At 36.7% G+C, this 23066-nt stretch overlaps 1 protein-coding gene across 1 annotated transcript in view; it reads left to right on the forward strand.

Annotated features, from left to right (window-relative positions):
* UNC13C (unc-13 homolog C (C. elegans)) overlaps positions 1-23066 on the forward strand; it is a 673935-nt gene that overhangs the window by 165083 nt on the left and 485786 nt on the right. The window contains exons 4-5 of the mRNA XM_010836764.1: positions 4243-4265; positions 4842-4906. Of these exons, the coding sequence (XP_010835066.1) occupies positions 4243-4265; positions 4842-4906 (88 nt within the window). The remainder of the gene's footprint in view (positions 1-4242; positions 4266-4841; positions 4907-23066) is intronic.

Consider the following 23066-nt stretch of genomic DNA (forward strand, 5'->3'; position numbering starts at 1 on the left):
GGAGCTTGGCCTTGTCCTGGTGGACAAGGCCATGGCAAGGGCTATGTTTATTGAGCAGCTGTGGGGTCAGGAAGACTTTAGTCAGCCTCCCTTCTGAGGAGTGGGGCTGTTTTCCCACGCTGTTGGTTGTTTGGTCTGAGTCATTTCAGCCTTAAGCCTGTTGGGTGGGCCAGGTTTTGGTGAAAAAATGGTGACCTCTGGAGGGCTCTTGCCAATGAGTACTCTTCAGAACTACTGCCACCAGTATCTTTCTCACTGCAGAAAGCCTACCCCATCCCACCCCCGAACCTCTGCTGGAGACCCTTCAATTCCAGCAGGTAAATCTGGCTCAGGCTTTTATGAACTCACTGCCTTTTCTCCTGGGGCCTGGTGCACATGAAATCTTGTGCATGCCCACTAAGAGTAGAGTTTCTGTTTCTCTCAGACCTGTGGAATTCTTTTGATCAAATCCTACTGTTCTCCAAAGCCAGATATTCTGAGGATTCTTCTTTTTGATCAAGGCCTCCAGCCTGGGCTGCCTGATGTGGGTGTTGGAAATTTAACCCTGTGGTAGAACCTCTGTGATATAGCTATTTTCTAGTTTGTGTGTCTCCCACCTGGCAGATGTGGGGTTTGACTATTGTGATTGCACCCCTTCTATCTTCTCATTGTGGCTTTTTCTTTATCTTTGGATACAGAATATATATATAGACTCTAGTGTTTTGGTTTTCTTCTCAGTGGTTGTTCAGCAGTTCTTTGTAGTTTTGGTATTTGGTGGGCGGGGGAGAACTCAAGTCCTTCTACTCTGCCATCATGTTTATACCTCCCTAAGCACCATTTTAGTAACTAGTGTTTTTTATTTTCTTGATAGCAATATGTCCTCTCTTATTCACTAAATTCTTACATATAAGGGTATATTACTTAGCTATACTTTATGTTTTACTAATCTTTTATTCTATTTTGCCAGGATTATATTTTAGTTTTATAGATTTTAATATGTATGTAATCCATCCTATGTTTTTACTTGTTTGTTAACCTAGTTACACTTAAAATAGGATAATTTCAAGTTACAACAACTTGCCATTAGGATTTAACTATTAAACCTGTTAGAAAATAATTCATCCTCCCTATACCAAAATATGAAATAATAGTTTTTTTAAAACAGATTTTTAAATATTTCAGTAAAGTGGTATAGCTTATGTAAGGTTGTACATTCTGTGCTTTGCAAATGTTTATTATACATCTCCTATGTTTCAAGAGTGTAATGGGAGTTAAAAAAGTTAAACTATTGAAAGGTTGTTGTTGAATCATGTGCAGACATCGGGATTCTTGGCCCCCGGAGGAGAAAAATTCAATCCGGGGCCAGAGGTGAGGCTTGATTGCTCAGAGCTTTTGTGTAATAAAGTTTTATTAAAGTATAAAGGAGATAGAGAAAGCTTCTGACATAGGCATCAGAAGGGGACAGAAAGAGTACCCCCTTGCTAGTGTTAGCAATGAAGTTATATACTCTCCAATGAATCCAAAGAATGTCTGGAGGTTGTAAAGACCTCACCAGACCTACTCCCATAATTTACATTTTAAGATAACAGAATTAGCCAGAAGGTTTAATCCAGAGACTGTTCTCAGGCAGGACACATTATTGTTATATAATCCTAAGGAATGTAGAGAAGGAAAAAAAAGTTTGTCCTTTCTTCCTCCTTGAGAATTCCAGACCCCTCTCTCCTTGGGGACCCCTAGACTCCTTATCAACCTGCCTAGGAAATGACTCACTATCACTGCAGCATTGTCTAGAAGGATTTCAGGTAAAGAAACTGAAAAAAGTTGAGGATTAGCCAAGGGGAATACGCACTGTATAGTACTTATGTATAAAGATCATGAATCCCTGAAAAGTGATAAGTTTCCAGGAAAGGGGTTATGTTTCAACTGAGTTTTAGAGACTGAGAGGCAGTTAGCTGGATAAAGAAAGAGATAACTTGTTTTAGGGGAAAGAAACTGAAAATGCAAAGACTCACATTTAAAAGAGTATGGGATGAAAACTAAATGGCAAAAATTTACTTGTGGCCAAAGTATAGGATGTGAATCAGGACTGGTGAGCCATGATTTGCAGTAGACAAAGATCTTATTTTCTCAAGTGGGCAATGGGTGAAATCAGTGGGTTTTTAAAAAAGAATGGAGAGGATCATATTTGTATTTTAGAAAGGTTTTAAAGGTGATAAGAAAGGAGTCAAAGTGAACAAAATTGGTTAATTGATAATTAATAAAAATATGTATTCAGGGAAAATATGAGTGAACACTGAATGAAACAATGAATTAAAAGTTAATGAATTACTACAGTTCGCAGCTGAAAAATAATAACTTTGGTAAGATTACCCTTATTCAGTCAGATGATTGATATAGAAACCAGTTAGAATGGGGGACTATTTCAAAATACTGATATGCAAAATCAGACTTAATGTCATTGTTTCCCAAACTAGCTATTGCTAGTTAGTAGGAAATACCATAATGTTGTTATTTGATGTGTTAGTTATTTATTCATTTGCTATCTATTTGATTAATCATAACAGTTTTCCATGTGGTTTGACTTATTTTCAGGGTATAATTCTATAATTCTGAAAAATAAAAACTTTGTATTTTATCTTTCAGCATTTATGTTCTTTATTTCTATTTTACTCTATTGGTTAGGATTTATGGAAATAAATTAAAATATTGTAGTGGACATTTTTGCCTTTTAATAACAGGGATGCCTTAATATTTTACACTTAAGTTGATTCTGAAAGACATTTTTCAGCATATGAAAATTAACTCATTCCAGGCTAAGTAGGTTAAAAATTGTTTGGAAGGTTTTGAAATTTTATCAAATAGCTTGTATGATCAGTTGATGTCATTTTATAGTCGTCAATGATTTTTATTTATTTATTTTTTTTTTTCGTCAATGATTTTTAAATCATGCTTTTGAAAAAAATCTTCATGGCTATGATATATTATTCTTCTGATACAGTGCTGAATTTTATTTTCTGTATTTTGTGAAGTATTTAAAATATTTATGGCCATATTGCTTTATTACTTTATATTGTGCCTACTGTGCTTTGTATTCAAAGATACAACCATAGGATAGTGTAAAATCTTCAAAATATTACACAAAAATATTTAGTTATGTTAACTGGTTCATATTTAATGGGTCAAGAAAACAGACAATTTCAGATTTTTATCAATAAAAATCACCATTGAATTACATGTCCTCAAGCAAATCTTCCTCTTTCTGGGACTCATCTATGAAAATAAGGTCTCGGATACAAAAAATGTAAGGTCACTCCAGTTCTAGCTTTCTGCAAACTTGTATTCATATGGAAATCCCTTTGGCTTTATGCTAAAACACAGTAACACTGTGTAAGTTAGAAATGGACCATGCTATGCATTCCAACTCTTTAAATTGCAGGGACCAGCTATCAGTTGTTTCAAAAAGAAACAAAAAAATTGAAAAATCACAAGTCCATCGTTCATCTACTTGGGCCCATGAGCAGTTGAAACTGAGAAATACTGACTTGGTGATTTTATCCTAAGTTATACTGGAGAACCATGGACCAAACATCCCTCCCTGTTCAATTTACTTGAAATGTTGAATCCAAAGGGCAGAAGATGGGGAATCAGAAGCCTTGGATTTATACCACTCTGTCATTTGGTGGTTTGGGGATCTTAAGTAATTTAACACCTTCAGGCATCAGATTTCTTATTTGCAAGGTGAAATATACTTAATCTTTTAGTTCTAAAGTTCTATGATATGCGAAGCAATAAATAATCCCATAATAAAAATTCTTTAATTTATATAGTCACCTGGGGTTTACTTTCACATATATTGATCTTAATTGAGCCTCTTCACAAAGTTTGGAGGCAAAAAGCAAAGTATTAGTGACTTTATTTCAGAGTTAGGTCTAGACTCCAGACCATTTGTAGTTTGCCCAGTGTGCTTAGCAAGTGGCAGAGTCCTGGCTGGAGCCTAGGCATTCTGATACTTCAATTGTTCTTTTCTTTTTATGACACACTGTCTTTCGTTAAGCTCTGTAATCACCCTTTTATACTTTTCAAGCATTCTGGCACATTTTCCAACTCTTTAAATTGCAGGGACCAGCTATCCTTCTTCCCTTGGGGTTCATTTATAATTTTAAACTATAGAACATTAACACTTGGTTCATGTATATGTTTAAATGATTTCTTGGAAAGTACTCCATCTAACATTTATTCCTTCTTTTCCTGATTCTCTTTCAGATAGCAGTTCTGTGGATGAAAAGGTTTTAAATCATACTTTTTCTTCCCTCCTGAGGGATCTTGTCTTTTTGTACATGTTTGTTTGTGACATATTAGACCTGTTTTGGTTCTTCTGTTTTAGTTGTGAACTGTGCATGTTATCCCAGCTTTCCATTCATTGGTTGTCCTTTAAGTGTGCCCCAATCTGTTGCTTTTATGAAGAGATTACACCTTGCCAGCTTTGCTTACTATAGCTTACACTTGCCAACCTAGGGGTCTGCTACGGTCAAACGCAGCATCTGTTGTTAAGTCTGGCAAATCATGATCCCTCTGACTGATTCATGATCTTCACTGCACATACCAAGTTTTAAGGGCAAATGGTATTGGAATATGATATTTTCCTTGACTCTGCCAGTGCTTTTGTTTGAATGCTGACAGCTAATTTCAAAACCTCCACCCATAAAACCACAGTAGCTTTGACTTGGAGCTGACCCTGCTTAGCATCTGTCATACTAGGTGTTACGTGTATAGTGCAGTTGACGCGTGTTCCCAATTCACGTGTACATAGCTATAGAATGCTGAAAGTCTGTTTCTTTTGTTTCTCTCCATTTTCATTTAAGGCTCGGATAGTAAGTGGCAATGATTTGGATGCTTCCAAATTCTCTGCACTACAGGCGTTTGGTGGGTGAGTACACTCATAACCTTCCTAATTCATTCCATTCATCAATGTTTCTTGGCTGTGCTCTCAACATAGGTATTTTGAGTGCAGAATCTTTCATGATGGTATAATTAGCTTGCCTTGCTGTTGCTTTCTTCTTGCAGTAAAATAGTTTTATAGTGCTTTTTAAAAAGTATATAGATTTGTGTATATTTAAGTTTAATTATGAATAAATATATCTGTATATAAAGAAAATTGAAATCACCTAGCCAGAATAGATCATTCCATAGACAAAACATAATGATATAATTTTAATTACTAGTACAGTTAATACAGTGTTTTGATCTGCTTGTTTGCACTTAATGATGTTTGCATGAGAATATCTTTCTGTTTCAATAAGTCAGTCAATGTAATCATTTTCTGCAATTGCATTTTATGGGTGTATAAAAGTATTTAAAATGTGACCACAAAATAATGTGTTAATTATATTTTCTATTTAGTTATATCAATTATATTTTCTAAACAAAACACTTAAACAACAAAGATCTGCTTTAATGTCCCTAAAGATAGAATTTGGCTCATGTGTTGTTAGGCCTTTTTCTGTGTGCTTGCATATACATGCATATATCTATATCTATATGTTGTATATATTTTTATAGAATAATAGTTTCATATATCCCTGTACATTGAACATAAATGCCAACATATGGCCATTCTATAAATAAGCAATAATTTAGTGTTGATTTAATAGTGGGTATCATTATAGTTGTTTCATAAATAATGACTCATTTGTTCCTTACAATGGCTCTATGAGGTAAGTACTATTTTGACCATCATTTTATACATGAGGAAATGATATATATATAGCAGTTTAAAAAAAAAAAAAGACCTTTCTCTCCGTACAGCTAGTAAAGTAGCAAAGTGAGTGTTCAAACCCAGTTAGTTCCAGAATCTGTGATCTTAATCACTAATACTATCCTTTATCTTCAACTTGTAGGTTTCTTTTTCCTTACCTTTTCTTTTTTACTACTTGACAACACATTAGTACCTTGGAAAACTTTCCACTTCCATTATTTATACATAATGGAAATATTTCAAAACCTTTGTGTAATATTTGTTCATTCTTCTATTAATTTTTCCAGGATATTTCTAAGCATCATCATTGTAAATGATACTAGAACAGATGTATAATCAGTTTTCAAAGTGTAGTGTGTGGGCCAAAGCTTATGCACAGTATAGATAAATTGTTTTTTAAGTATTGCAATTTGAACACATCTGTGTATAAGAGAAATAGAAGCAAAATTTAGATATATGTTTTAGGTTGGGGCAAAGAAATAGTTTCAGTTATGTTTTATAGTATTTTCATTCCTTTAAAATGAATCTTGTTAAATAACATCCACATGCTATTTACTGTAACCCATATGAAAATTTTTGTTTCGATTTTAAAGCTCCTACATAGTAAAATCATTTTTATTTGGATTTTTCAAATAAGTAACTAAGATATTTGTTATATATACAGACTTTTTGATGCCCTTTAAATACATGAGGAATTGCATTTATACTGGAATATCACAGTAATTTAAATATATTATGAAAACCAACTGTGGCAAAAGCTCACTATGGATTAGTTATAGAAAATTCAGGTAGTAAATGGATTATCCTCTCCCCACTAAATCATATATACTTTCTTTAGTTACTAAAAAGTGACAGTGTGACACATCAAGTAGAAGTATTTATCTTAGAAAATAAGTTGAATTTCAATTTAATTTTGGAAAAAACATTGTATGTCATGGTCTTAAAGGCTTATCTGAGTTTATCATATTACAGTTCTTACAGTTCTTACCTCCCTGTGGCATTCATCACTTAATAACAACTTGCCTTCCTATCTCATGTCTGAATATGGACTTTTTTCATTGTCAGTGCAAAAGAGTTAATCTACTTAAATCTTTTGTTAAGTGTATGTTGTGTAAATGTCTAGCTACAATAGGTCATCTTTGCATTTTGATTATTTCCACATTATTTTTCCAGAAACTTCTCCTTCATAGACTTAGCAAGGGATTTTGCAATTATGGCAGTATGGGAAAGGGGTGATAATTTTTAGTCATCAGAAAGAGAATTTTCTGTTACCTGAAAGTAGATTCCTCCCGAAGAACTTGAAGAATACATTTAAATGCAAATTTTCAGTCAAACTGTCTTCCAGAAATATTTGTTTCTTATTTTACTTTCCCTATAAGTATTTAAATATATATTTTAATAAAGCAAATTCTATAATTTGCTTAATTATAATTCTCAATATTAAAATTTCTATTGTCCTGGGAAACTGAGACTGGAGCAGACTTTGAAAACAGGGAGTCGTTGCTGTTTCATGACAAGGGTGCTGCATCCTTCACCCCTCTGCCTTCAGCATTCCTAGTCAGTTCCGAGCCGGACCACAGCCTTCCTTCCCTCTCACATCTCAAGTGTCAATAAAAGCACAGTCTATATACAGTGAAGCCAGGTAACGTAGTTAACAATACTGCTAATTTCTGCTCATCTCTCTCTACAGTTCCTGTAAGTGTTGCTGGAAAAGACATGCCAAAGTTTTATTTTTCCTATCTGTCACAGTATAATTCAGACAGGTTCTGGGAGAGAGAAAAGATGGACAGAAAAAGAGAGAAGGATGTAAAGATGATTGTTTCAGTGAAGTTATACATTTAACATTTTACATTATAGTACTTTTTGAGTTTGGTAGCTTTTGTCATAATGTAAGCTAAGGGTCTTACCAAGATACAAAAATACAAGACCTATTGGGAGAAAACCATCTCAGATAAAGTGGAGAAACAATAGGGGTAGGCAGGAAGTGCCTTGAACCATGATGCAGGTCTGATACCCTGGGAAGAGAGAAGAAGGAAGGAAAACTAGGCATGAGGAGCCTTAAACCGACTGCAGTGAAACTGATGAGACTACAGTGAAGTGTCAGTTAGTGGGGAGTCCCAGAAAACAGGCTGGCTGTGAGAGGAGTCCCACCTTGAGCATCCATGGCTGGTCTGTTATGCCCGTTCATTGGGTGGCAGCAGCTTGGGGAGAGAGTGGCCTGGGTAAATGAATGCTGCAGTTGGTTCTGGAGGTGTGCTAACTGAAGTCTGTCAACCAGCTACTCCTAGAAGATTTCTCTGAGGAACATCTCAGTGATACATGCCCGTGGCTGCCTGGCATCTGATAATTTGACATTATTTGAATGTCAGTTTGATGCCACTTCTTTAATCAGTGACAGTGAATGAAGGCACGTAAGTACCTTCATGAATCACTTTCTGAGTTAGGCTGCCACTCCCTTGGGGCTTTAACTGCATTACTTAAGTTTGCTTTTCCCTGGATGTTTGTAGCCAGTTTTATTTTTAATTTTTTTGAAGTTTAGTTGATTTACAATGTGTGTGTTTCAGGTGCACAAGAAAGCGAATCAGTTGTGCATATGCATATAGTAGTTTTATTCATTGCATACTGGGGAGCATTTCAAGGCCTCTCTCTAATTTTTTCTTCCTAGTCTAGAGGGACCAGTTGTGTCTCCATCAAAATTCAGGAAAGTCTATAAAACAGTGATGAGGGTAGTGGGGAAACATGTAGTTTGAGAGAAGAGAGACTCATAATTTTTGTTCCCTTCTTTCTTCAGTCACTAAAGTTATCGTGATAGTTCTCATGGAAATAAGTTCTCTGAATCTATGGTAAGAAAGATTTATATTCTGTCTGTGCTTCTGAGCTATGCTATAGCCACTCTCCTTAATCCCAGGAAATTGGTGATTACTTTCCAACCACTACTAGGATTATTGAACCTGTTAGAAAAGAGGTGATGTTGAAAGAGGTAAGAAAAAGAGAAAATGGAGACATACTATTGAAGAGCAGTATCTTCTCTATATGTCAAATAGAAAAAGATTAGCTTCTGTGTTGACCTCCCTTTCAAACAGATAAAATTGCTAAATATATATATATATATACACACACACACATATATATATATATATGAAATAAGTGCCGAGATTTCCAAGGTTCAATTATTGCCATGAACAAATAACTTAGTGAATGTGAGCAAGTCAATCATTAGTCAGAATTCTGAAGAGTTCTTTTGTATTTAAGTTTACCTTGATTAAAGTCATGATTTTTGTTGTAGTTGTTACACCAGACACAAACAGATTGTAAAATATATGGATATAACAGGTTTAATATACTGTTTCATGTTTGTCATAGTTCTCACATTGCTTTTATATTCTCTATAAAGTTTAGGATCCTATATTCTGTCCTCATGCCTTCTTCCCCACTGCTAGTCTTGACCTCCATGTTTCGTCTGGTGTGAAATCAGTCACTTAACACAGAAGCTAAGATTGTTCTTACTCTTAAGGAGCTTTTAACCCATCTTGTCTCATAGCAGCAGTCTTTACCCTGGTAATGGATAACTTTTTTTTTTTTTTTCCTATCTAGCCTATAAATTAAATTCTTCTGTGCCCCCTCAGGTAATTTCCTTTCTGCTAAAGAAAAAGGCCAGAAATTCTCCTAAGCCTGGACAACAGTTCTTTCCACTGCTATAAACCCTTCACTGGGTTGGTGGTTCATCATGCATAAACATCCTTGCACGCTGTCAACCAGGTTTACCAAGTACCAAGAAAATGACAGCCTTCACATAACTTTGCTTCACTCACAATAGCAAATCACTCTTTGGGGCAAAATAGAAGCCTTTTTCTTTCACTTTCCAATTATTTGTTTTCATGGAAAAACTCCTTTTCCTCCCAGGGGATTTGGTAGAGGAGAGCACTATAGATTTAGGGAGACCTGAGTTAAGATTAGGGACTGTTAATTGTTATATGGGTTATCAGATGCAAACGTATCTACTTCCATAATTCATAGTTGTACAACAGTTCAATCACCATGCCTATACTTTTTTCAACTTAGATTGCCATCAGCCTCATTTTAGTTTTCAATACATTTTATCTAGGCAATTACAAGGTTATCTTCTAACTGATCTTCCTGCATCAATTTATTCTTCCACATTAATTCTAGTCTATATGTTGTTAAAGACTAATCTTCTTAAAGTGAAAGTGGCTCAGTCATGTCCGACTCTTTGTGACCCCATGGACTGTTAGTCTATCAAATTCTCCAGGCCAGAATACTGGAGTGGGTAGTCTTCCCCTTGTCCAGGGGATCTTCCCAATCCAGGGATCAAACCCAGGTCTCCCGCATTACAAGTGGATTCTTTACCAGGGGAGCCACAAGGGAAGCCCATTTCCTTAAAGCACAGTCCTTTTCTACTGAAATATGTCTAATGTGTCCTCATTTCTGCAATATAAAGTTGGCTGTTTGTACATGGCTTTGAGTGTCCTTCCTGATTTCTGTTTCTCTCTTTTTACAACAAAGTAGTATTACTCCCTTTTCTATGTTCTTCCATGTCATTCCTATAACATATATTAATTTCTTAAGTTGCATAACCTTTACAAGATTCATATCCTTGATGACTTGATTTTAAGCTCTCTAAAGGCACAGAGTCGGTCTTTTGTTATTTGTGTTTCCTTTTATAAAGTTTATGGTAGTGTCTTGCCCTTTTAGGACCTCATTCATAAGTTCATTTTGGTTTAGAATGACAGTCTCTTAGATCATTGGTTAGAATTATTTTTTAAGAGACTTGGGTCTACCATATTTTAAGAAAAAATATTCTTGAAATAACTGTGGATTGAGGAGGAGACACATATGAGAAGTACTTTTTAAAAGAAACTTAAACATCTCTCAAACTTAATGTTACTGAGCTCTTAACAGGAAAAGAAAATCACGAGGCAGTTTTTCTCATAGAAGATATAACCCCAGTTGATTAGGAGGTTGCTTTGCTTTGGATTATGAATCTTCTTTTCTATTTTGGAGTAATGTTTAAAGATTCTGCTGAGAAAATTTATACAATAATCCTACTCTAATTATTCTAAGATAAATTTTATCCTTTCTATCAGAAAACCTCACCTCTTTAGAACACTCTAGATATAAATTCACACTGTGTTAAAGATTTCCTCTAGTAAACTCCATACTTGAAAGGAAAATGTTTATGATTAATCATTGAATAATCTTTTTCACCCTGTTCTTTATACAAGTAATAAAGGGAGTCATCTTGCTCAGTCCGTTATAGAATGAATGAAACCTGGCATCTCGTAACTCATGTCAGACATAGTCATGACAGTGTGTAGTTATATCAGCTAGAAAATAATCTTATGTGAGGCTGGGGTCCTCTAGTGCTCAGCACTCTGCCTGCAGTCCTCCTGCCAAGCAGACACATTATATTTTATAAGCAAGATCTAGCCTAGACAGAGAACCTCTTAGCTAGGAAAGCTGATATCAGTAAGGCTATCAACTTTTTAAAACTCATTTATCAAAAAATGATTACTAAGCCATTATTTTCCTGTGGCAAAAACAAAGCAAAAGAAAACCACCACCAAAAATAAAAAAAAAGAAAACCCTGCCTATCTAACTTCGGCCTACCACCAGCTGTCAGTTTCCTAGTTTATGTTGAGCTGAAATTAGACTCGTAAATTCCTTAATATCGCCATTGAGAAGATCTTGGTTATTAGACTCGTAAATTCCTTAATATCGCCATTTTTATGTTAGGCACAAAGCCCAGTCACTAGGCCGACTCCTTCAATGTATGGAAAACCACCAGGTTTAACTACAAAACACCAGGACCACATTCTTAGACTCTGTTAATAGGAAATATATGTTAACATAACGTCTGTGGAAGGAAGATTTGTTACTGACTGCAGCCTGAACCAGATTTATAGATACCATAGTTTTCTTGGAGTAAATTATAAATAATTTCTTCCAGGTGTATTTTTTCCTACTTAGATGTTGGCACATAATTCATAGAACTCATTTACAGGATTAAGAAAATGAAATTGTTACCTCATTACTACTAGCTTATAGTTCACAAAATTAGAGATTGACAGCTTTTTCATCTGGCCTAGTTTGTAGCTTAACATTTTTTCTGACTCAGTAGTAGACTACAAACGCAGAAGGACACTCAATCCAGGGATACTGTGTAAGACTCTCAAATCTGGTAATGATTTTAGTGAAAAGATTCCTCCATCCACAAAAGACCTGATGTCCACTCTAAATGAGACCATTTTCTGTGGTGATAAAGCAGTGCAGAGAGTATTCCTCAGCCAGATTATATTTCTATTATTAAGTTGTTCATAAGAATATACAACTTCAGGATCATGCTGGGTTGCAGGGTTTCACTGAAACATCACATAGCTTTCTCTGTGGCTCAACGGGTAAAGAATTCACCTGCCATTCAGGAGACACAGGAGATGTAGGTTCAATCCCTGGGTCAGGAAGATACCCTGGAGGAGGAAATGACAGCCCCCTCAAGTATTCTTGCCTGGGGAATCCCATGGATAGAGGAGCCTGCTGGTTTACAATCTATGGGGTTGCAAAGAATCGGACACAACTGAGCAATAATATTAGAATATATACTCATCATATAAAGGCCACTCTCTCTGCTTTTTAAGAAAGATAGGTTTACATTTCTGATTGAGAAGATGCTTATGGTCCTTCATCCATATCAGCCCTGGATGCAGCCCTTCATTCAAGGGAAGGAAACCATAGCCACTACCAACTCTGAAACTTTCCTTTCCATAATTGTTTCACACAGTACTGGTTGGCTCCTCAGGAAGGGCCTGCTTTCCCTTTTATCTTTCAATGACTGCCAGTCAAAAATATACCCAACAAGAAGTCTGTCTTTCCCTAGTTTTTGAAAGCCCAATCCCAGCTCACTGTACTTGAGATGGTCTTTAAATAAATCCCAGATAATGCACTTTCCAAAGACTAGCTTTTGGTAAAGCCACTTCAGCTTTAGGGATTGAAGTTGCAACCTACAACCCCCAGCCCCTGAGGCCATATCTTTTCTCACCTTTGTGACTCCCATTCAGAAATGCTTTCCTTCTTCCAGGCTCCTAATCTGAAAACCAAAATATCTTTCAAGCTGGTACTTTCCATCCTCTCTTCTAACCTCAAGTATTGCAGGAGGACCCACCTCATTAATGTAGCAGCTTCTAGAGATATTCTAGCCTCAGAAAAAGAAATTCCTAGTTAAGAAACCTTAGGAGAGCATATATGTTGGGGAAAAAAAAATTGCTATGTAGAAGCATATTTTTCTAAAGCTTGATTTGTATTTAATTTGCTTATTGAACATCTAGTATTACTGTGCATTTTCAGTTCTTTAAAACAGATCTTTACTCTTGAGTTAAGTCTCTGGCTTGGCTTAAATTCATTAGAAAATCAATGAATCTTTAAAGATACACTAAATAGAATCAAGTTTAATGTTTGAATACCTTCCAGTTATTTTATGTGTTTGAAAAGCAGCGAATTAAAATCACTGATAATCCTTTATGAATATAGTAATTGGGTAGTCAGTTTTAAAACACTGCCAGTTCAGTAACTATGGAAAATATCATCTGCTACATTGAGCAGAAAAAATGGCTTGTGTTAGAAAATTACCAGTTATTAGTCAAAAAGCATTGAAAATAATGCCTCTAGGTTACACGACAATTATGATTACTATGCATCCTTAACCTTAGGGTTCTTTCCAAAGCTTAATTGATTTGACTATTGACTATATCTAACATGCATAAACTATCTTAGGGGAAAAAAATGAGCTTGATCATTTTATATCCCAATAAAGCATATATTGAATGGTGCTTTAAGTATCTTTTAATAAATGAATACCTTATTCTATGAAAGTAGATAACATAGATTTCCTCTTACAGACAAGTATTTGTTGTTTAGTCTCTAAGTCTGGAGAAGGAAATGGAAACCCACTCCAGTGTTCTTGCCTGGAGAATCCCGGGGACGGGGGAGCCTGGTTGGGCTGCCTCTATGGGGTCGCACAGAGTCAGACACGACTGAAGCGACTTTGCAGCAGCAGCAGTCTCTAAGTCATATCCAACCTTTGGGACCCTATGAATTATAGTCCACCAGGCTCTTCTGTCCATGAGATTTCCCAGGCAAGAATACTGGAGTGGGTTGTCATTTCCTTCCCCAGGGGATATTCCCAACCCAGGGATCGAACCTGTGGCTCCTGCATTGGCAGTAGGATTCTTTACTGCTGAGCCACCAGGGAAGCCCAAAGGCAGATGATAGAGGAGAGCAAAAAAAAAAAAAAAAAGGAAAAAAAAAACCCCAAAATAAAAACACAGTAATAGTCACTGCGAACCAAAATGGTTTGCTTGTGTAATCTCATTTGAAGTAACAAGTTTGCTTAATCCACCATATGTTCTTAAATATTGAGCAGCTTGTTAATCGAACCATAATTCTCAGATATGACCAATTCTAAATTGAAGACTAGTAGGAATACTTCAAGGCTGTATATTGTCACCCTACTTATTTAACTTATATGCAGAGTACATCATGAGAAACACTGGGCTGGAGGAAGCACAAGCTGGAATCAAGATTGCCGGGAGAAATATCAATAACCTCAGATATGCAGATGACACCACCCTTATGGCAGAAACGAAGAGGAGCTAAAGAGCCTCTTCATGAAAGTGAAAGAGGAGAGTGAAAAAGTTGGCTTAAAGCTCAACATTCAGAAAACGAAGATCATGGCATCCAGTCCCATCACTTCATGCAAATAGATGGGGAAACAGTGGCTGACTTTATTTTGGGGGGTTCCAAAATCACTGCAGATGGTGATTGTAGCCATGAAATTACTTACTCCTTGGAAGCAAAGTTATGACCAACCTAGACAGTATATTAAAAAGCAGAGACATTACTTTGTCAACAAAGGTCCATCTAGTCAAGGCTATGGTTTTTCCAGTGGTCATGTATGGATGTGAAAGTTGGACTATGAAAAAAGCTGAATGCCGAAGAATTAATGTTTTTGAACTGTGGTGTTGGAGAAGACTCTTGGTAGTCCCTTGGACTGCAGGGAGATCCAACCAGTCCATCCTAAAGGAGATCAGTCCTGGGTGTTCATTGGAAGGACTGATGTTGAAGCTGAAACTCCAATACTTTGTCCATCTCACGAGAAGAGCTGACTCATTTGAAAAGATCCTGATGCTGGGAAAGATTGAGGGCAGAAGGAGAAGGGGCCAGCAGAGGATGAGATGGTTTGATGGCATCACCGACTCAGTGGACATGGGTTTGGGTGGACTCTGGGAGTTGGTGATGGACAGGGAGGCCTGGCATGCTGCGGTTCATGGGGTTGCAGAGTCGAACACGACTGAGAGACTGAACTGAACTGAGGTAGATACTGGTCTTTATTCTTTCTTAACACTGAAAAACAATATAAAATATAGGATAAATGTAAGGAAACATTTTAGATATTTAAAAAATAGGGCTGATGTTTCAAATTCATTATAACAACAAATACTTTCCCTAGTGTTAATTATAACAGGCCCATATCTAAGCATTATGTGTGATTTTCTTTAAACCTCACCACAACTTTTTGAGGTAGATGTTACAGTTATTTTTCAAATGAGGTTACTAAGCCTTAGAGATATTTAACATGGTCAAGGTGAAATAATGATCATTAGAGCTGAGGTTTGAACTAGGTTTATGTTATTCTAGGACTTGACCACTTTACTAGTATGCCAAACTAATGTAATTTGCAAATAAATGATCCTTAAGTCTACATCAGTTCTTTGTAATTATGTATTTTGAACTTAATGTTACATTATGTATTGGTCTGATAAGGTTTCTAAGTAGGTGTATCAGATAAAACTTGTAGATACATTTTAAGATTCCAGGAAAGTATTTGCTAAGGTTTTCTATAATATCCCCTAGGAATATATAAGGAGAAGGCAGTGGCACCCCACTCCAGTACTCTTGCCTGGATAATCCCATGGACGGAGAAGCCTGGTAGGCTGCAGTCCATGGGTTTGCTAAGAGTCAGACACGACTGAGCGACTTCACTTTCACTTTTCACTTTCATGCATTGGAGGAGGAAATGGCAACCCACTCCAGTGTTCTTGCCTGGAGAATCCCAGGGACAGGGGAGCCTGGTGGGCTGCCGTCTCTGGGGTCGCACAGAGTCGGACACGACTGAAGCGACTTGGCAGCAGCAGCAGCAGCAGCAGGAATATATAATATTTCATAATATCACTAAGATAAATTAATGATGAATTGAATGACTAAACCCAAAGTGTGATGACTAATGAATCAGGTGGAATATCTTAGTGGGGTGCTTTAAGAATTGACTTTAGGCTTCCCTGGTGGCTCAAGCAGTAAAGAATCTGCCTGCTGTGCAGGAAACGGGAGACACAGTTTTGATCTCTGGGTTAGGAAGATCCCCTGGAGGAGGAAATGGCAGCCTGATCAGTATTCTTGCCTGGGAACTCCAACGGACAGAGGAGCCTGGTGGGCTGCAGTCCATAGAGTCACAAAGAGTCAGACATGACTGAGCACCAGCACTTTGATTATTTTTAGTTGAAGTAAATGGAAATGTAAAAGATCTGATTGTAGGATTTGTGGGTGACATTGTTGGTAAAATAGTGTTATTAGATAATGGAATTAATATCTAAGATTTTAGCATATTACAACTGAATATGGTAAGGTGAAGTATAAATAGTGTATGAGTCAGGATAAACCAGGTTACTATGCAATAACTCACCATCCTTCTCAGTTTTTTTGTATTAATCAAATAAAGGTTTATTTCTTGTCTGTAGTATGTTTTCAATGCATATAAAACAAGAAAGGAGGATGCACTTGATAGCTGCCCAGGGAACCAGGCTGGCAAATTCTCAACACACATTTTCATGGTTTCATTGTAACGGAAGTAGGCAGTGACAAACTGGGCTCTTACTCTTAAAGCTTTTTGTTAGACGTGACATGTTTCCTTTCTGTTTATACTACAATGAACAAAGCAAATCATGTGGCAAAGACTAGTTTAAGGGGAGGGTTGTTGCGCTCTTACCATATATCTGAAAGGAGAAAAGACCTGGAGTGTTTCTCAGCAGCCTAATTGTCACAATTAGGGATAGGTGGGGGCCTTGAACTCAGACTGTAGAAGAGAGGAAAGACAGTTTAATATCGACACATGAAAAAATTCAAAGTGTTCATTGAATCTAGTGGCAAATTAAGTCAGATTGTGATGCTAGCATGGTGAGCCTGCAGGGAGTGTCTCTATAGAGCACCAGCAGAGAAGTGCAGAATCCAAACAAGATGGAAGGCCTTGCACCATGTCCAGCTCCCCTGCCTCTCAGGACTGTGCACTCAGTTCAGGGACCAACACCTGCACAGGGTGTAGATAAGAGAGAAGGTTTGTAGATCAAACGTGTGTTGAAAAGGGATCTCAAATCACACCATATGAAAAACCATCAGTGAGCCAGGGACACACTGAACCTGAAAAAGGGAAGGTTCTGGAGAGAATGTATTCAAGGTCTTCAGATATTTAAAAGATTAGATGTGGGAAAGCGATTAAATTGTCCCAAGCTTCGCAGAGGGAAAAACATGGATAGCTGGTGAAATTATAAGTAGCCAGTCTTCTTAATATGAGGAGAAATTTCCAACAGTAAGATTTTGTGAAGAACCAAATTCTATGTTTCCAAAGATACTTAAATAGTTTGAGTGATCACTTGTTAGAAATGTTGCAAAGGAAATTGGGTATGAGATGCTTGATTCTTCAAAAATTCTTCCAGTTTCAAGATTCTATTACCTTTTATCCTAATATCCTAATATAATCTTGGTATCAGACAGATGTTTCTGTGTAATGAGCCACCCTGCAATTCTGTAGCTTAAAACAGTGATTAACTGATCTTGTCTGCATTCACTTATGCACGTACGGTCTGGTGGACAGGGGCTGGTTCTCACATGTCTGTGGGTGTCTGACTATTATCTGGGCAACAGAGGGGAGTGGGCTATATGTCACTTTTCATCCAGCTGGCCAGATGAAGGTTGTTCATATGGCAAAGACAGGATTCGAAGAAAACAAGTTGAAGCAGCAAGGCAACCTTAGGCCAGGCTTGAAACTGACAGCCTGCACTTTTGCTACATTCTTTTGTCTAGAAAAAGTAATTGTGAGCTCAGACTCAGTGGAAAAAGACCCTGACTCTTTATGGGAGGAAAGAATTCATGACATTTATCTGATCTGCCATACTTATGTATGCCTATAATTAAATGTTATTCAAAATTACATACTTAGAATTTGAAGAAAACAGAATGCTATTTCATGTGTTTACCTTCACTTATAAAATGATATTCTCTGCACTTGAAATAATAATAATAAAAATTACCATGAAAATAGCAGAATCTAATCTTTGGCATTAAACCAATTACCTCAGCTATAACACAAGGTTAAGGGTGACTTCACTTTTCCAGTGGATAAAGTTCTCCGAAAATTTATTAAAGGAAAATATTTATGATTTGGAGTTGCCAGGAAAGATTTAATGAGGAGATGGCATTGAATTGGGATATGAAGTTTGGTAGAATTTTAATATGTGCCTATAGAAACATAGAGCAGAAAGTAGTTCAAAAACTTAAATAGCATCACAGGCAAAAAAATGTATGGGACAATAACATGTCATAGTATATGCAGGAGAAAAGTGGAAGATGGGTTTGAACAGGAAGTTGAAACTGAATGCCTGACTACAGATATTAAATATATTAATCTTTTGAATAATATATCTGTAACTTTGAATTTCTGTGTCTTGTGACAATGACTCAGTTGTTCTGGGAACATAGTGGTTGAACAGTAACTTCTAGGTGATGACAATGAGGGGAAGAAACTATGAATTTATATTCAGAAGCCTTTACAATTTTCATTAACATAGCAGACTCATCTGCCAAAAGTACAAGAAACTTAATTTTTAGATGCATATTAGTCTTTAGAAGCAAGTGCATTTAGGCATGGCAGACGTGTCTTTTGCTTGGAGTGCTTTTACATAACTCTGTCAACCATGATAAACATCACTGCAAATCCTGCTCATTATCTTGATGATTAGACTCTAAGGTCCCGGGTAGGAAAGGCCAAAGTAAAGATGGATAGAAGCCTTTGCTGCTCAGAATGGTCTGAGTGTAAATCTTTTCACATAGTGTCACATCATCCACCTTATCAACTTAATATATAAATATTCCTTCAGGAAGCAACACTTGAAATACTTGTTCCAGGTGACAACTACAGAATCTCATGTTTCAGAAGAATCCCCAAGTTTAATAAGATGCATGTATTTGTATCAAGTACAGTAAGCCCGCTATATATGAACGAGTTCCATTCTGAGAGTGAATTCTTAAGTCCAGTTTTTTTGTAAGTCCAACAAAGTTAGCCTAGGAACCCACCTAACACAATCAACTATATTGCACTCTACTGTAATAGTTTTCTAATACTTCTCATACAACTAATGCATAAAACAGACACAAAATAAAACATTTGTAATCTCACAGTACAGTACCTTGAAAGGTAAAGTAGTACAGTGCAACAACTGGCACACAGGGGTTGGCATAGAGTGAATGGGTAAGAAGAATTACTGATGGGAGGAGGGAGAGAAGGTGGGAGATAGTAGAGCAGAAGGATCATCAGCAATAGGAGATGGAGGACAAGCTGCAATTTCACTCCAGTCTGATGTTGATGGCACAGGTTCTGATTCCTTGCTGGATTCAGTTCTATCTACCCTCTTGGAAAAAATGATCCATTGATGTCTTGGTAGTAGCCCTTTTTTCCTCTTGATAGATGACACAGTAGCACTGGATTGCATTCTAAATGGCTGCTGCAACCTTCTTGTACTGTTCTGCATTTGGATCCTGTTCCTCAAAAACAGTGCATCCTCAAGTAAACTAACTTGCATGATTGGGCCTGTGAACACAGTCTCACATCTTCAAAAGTTCACAACTTAAAGGTTCGTATGTAGGGGACTTACTGTATAGAAAGTTTTAAAAAAAAAAAGACATAAAATTTCTTCTGGAAATGCAAATTAATCCAAGTATACCATGGGAGAAGTACAGTGTTCTTTATAAGCTTCACATAGGTAAAAAACAGAAATGTCAGAAGTGAGGAAATATAGTTGGCCTTTGAGTTTGTCTCATTGGAAATGTAGGTGCTTAGGAGTTAAAAAAAAAAAAAGTGGGCTGAAAATATTTGCTATAGCTATCTTTAGCTGGATTTGGGGATTTGGAAGTTTTTGATTTACATATTTCCTTTTCTCTATATGTTCTATACATTTTTTATTTTTCTATAATAAATATATATATTCTACATTTAAAAGTACATGAAGTACCAAAGCAATGAATGAAACCACAGAATATATACAATAGAGTATATTGTCTGGGTCAGAGCTGAGAGTCAGATTTGACCAACATGGTAAAATCTGTGGAAACTCTTGACAGTATATGCATTTGCCTTCATTGATTTATACAGAGTTTGAGGGGAGTACTTGTAATTGAGGATTTAGACTTAGATATATTTTATGGGAAGACTGGTTTAGCAGTAATGAAAGTGATCTGCAGCACAATTCAGAGAAACACAGGGAGGTTTATGTGAAAAGTCTTATCAAAAGTGAAAAAAGTAGTCTGACATGGCAATTCAGACTGAGATCCGAACAGCAGAGAAAGGTGTGTGTGTCTGTGTGTGTTTGTCCTTATCCAGTCTTAAAAGTTGTATAAGTAGCTCGGAAGGAGGAAAAAGGGTATATGTGACTTTGGTGTCCAAGAAAAACTATTGAACCATCCTACTCCCTCACCAACTGGGTACAGACAGCTCCAAGGGTACAAATTTAGAGACGGAACAGTAAGTAAGGGTATAATATTTTCAGTTTTCCTGTTTAGCCACTGGGACTTGAGGAGGGGAAAATCCTGCATCGTCTCTGAGCTACAGGCCGATGTGGCGTGACAGTGAATACACAGGATTTGGAATTAGAAGTCCTACTTTTAAATCTTGACCACACCACTCATTACCAGGGTGAGCTTGGGAGAGTTAGTTAATTTGTGAGTCATTTGAAAAATGCGGATTGTAACCATAACGTGTAGCTCACAAGATCATTTAATACATCTCAACTTTTTCACCTAGCACACGCAAACATGATCATTTTATGATATATTAAAGGAAAAGTAAAAGCTTTGCTCATGAAAGCCAGAGATGGTGTCTCCTGGGACTGAAGAGTTTGGTAGGACACAGAGCTTTCATCCTAACCCCGGTAAAGCCCTGGGCAAACTGGGATGGGGTGGCCACCCTAGTGGGTCTGAGGGACTCTGGCTGCCTCAGGTGGCCACTAAGATTAGTGTACCTGTAATGCATGTGTCACTCAATAGAAGGTTCATTAAGAGAATTAAATTAGGCAATATACTTGTATCTATGCAACTCTACTCCTCTAGGCTCTGCCTGAGAAAATGCACAAATTCATACGTGGGGAAGTAGTTATCTACTTCAGCTCTCTGCTCAGCATTTTTCATTAGACATGATTGTTTGCCTCTGGAAGACACAAAGGTCATATCTCAAGAATATCAAAGGAAAGGAAAGAGAGGAGCCTTAACAGAGAATGGAGCATCCATTTCCGATCTGAACTGAGAGTGAGAAGGAGAAACTTGGGTAGAACAAATATTTTCTCTTGCCCCTATAAGGAAGCTAGAGTAAGTAGAACTCAGCAGGCCTACATCTCTTTTCTAAAAATTTTTGATATTTGACCGGAGAGGTGGTAGATACTTCTTCCCTTTTAGCATGTAGTATAGTCCAGGCCTCTGCTTTTATTCACTAGATATTAGGCTTATCATCTCAACTGAGGTAAGTTTCTTTTTTCCTGATGTTGAAAGCTGGGCCATGAGCAGAAATGATGAACCTCTTGGAGTCAGAACTGAAAACAGATCTTACCATGGCTTAAAACTCAACACTTCCTGCATCACACCATTGAACATCTCCCTAATGGTAATGTGTCTTATGAATATACTTTAGTTATTTCATGCTCACAACTGAGCAGGCTACAATAGAACTGTCTAATAAACATTCTGATATAATAATTTCTAAGTTCCTCTAGCATTGAAATTGTATGGAGATTGTTGGACCAGATAATGTAAAAACACACTAAAAATTTGACACAATATAAATACCAATAGATTTGAGTAGAGGAAAGACTTAGAAGGAGGACTGTATAATTTCAAAGACAAGTCAACACATTTTACACCAAGTGCGAAAGCATTGTTTATGATTAGAGGATGTAAAACAAAAGGCCTTCTCTCTCTTTATGCATGTTGCATTTAGCTGAGAAATAAGTTGAGGGGATAATACTGACATGTGAATTATAAGTGATCATTGAAAACAGGAAAGAAAAAACAGGTAGTCTTGTAGCTAGAATATACATGAATGATCTCTTGGTATTTAAGGTTCTACTTGACGGTGACTTGGATATGGGAATTAGGGATCCATTTTGGTAGACAAATAGGCTGGTCTTGAGAGGTAATATTGGGACATCACATCATCCAGTGCCAGATGGGGAAGGACCTTGAAAATCAGCTGTGAAGCTTGGGGTTTTTGTTTTCTAAACTACTTTTCTAACTCCAAATACTCAAAGGATGTGCCTGTTCACCAGAATCAGGGGAAATTCCAAATGCATCTTTTTCTTCCCTAGTGTATTATGTTATCTGCATAGCTTGTCCTTAGAGAAAGTTTTAGACAATCAGGAGTCAGGAAGGGCATTTGAACATTTTATTTTTTTAATTTGTATGAAGTTTGAATTTGAAATTGTGTACAATATATACTGGAAACCAGACAATTGGAAGACTTGAAATATTTTGGATAAAAAGCATAAAGACTATTTTATAAGAAAATAAATGAGTTTTGCTCTAGGCATATTTAGCTGGGGGAAAATATGAAGTGGATAGTCAAGTATAATGTTGGATAGTCTTCTAGGAATGAGGGACTAGATCGTCAGTGAAAGTTTGAGACTGGTATATAGATTAGAGTTTAAACACTGCACAAGTTGATAGCTAAATGGAAATGGCACAGATAGAATATAGAAACCTATGAAGAGTGACTAGGAAGAATGTTGTTAAATCCTCATGGCAATGCATGCTACTACTTTTTTCCTTCTTTCAATTAACAGAATGTTAAAGTACAGTCTCATGTTAAGGGGTTGATCACTCCAGGATATCCTTGATTGACGTGATCTGAGATCTTGCAAAGATCAGGAGTCATTCATCCTCTTATTAAATTTAGAATTGAAATTCATGAACTTTAAGTCTGGTGTAAGATTCTGATGTCTGGACTTCTAGC

The sequence above is a fragment of the Bison bison genome, unplaced genomic scaffold (assembly GCF_000754665.1).
Source record: "Bison bison bison isolate TAMUID 2011002044 unplaced genomic scaffold, Bison_UMD1.0 scf7180017864066, whole genome shotgun sequence".
In the NCBI taxonomy this organism is placed as follows: Eukaryota; Metazoa; Chordata; class Mammalia; order Artiodactyla; family Bovidae; genus Bison; species Bison bison.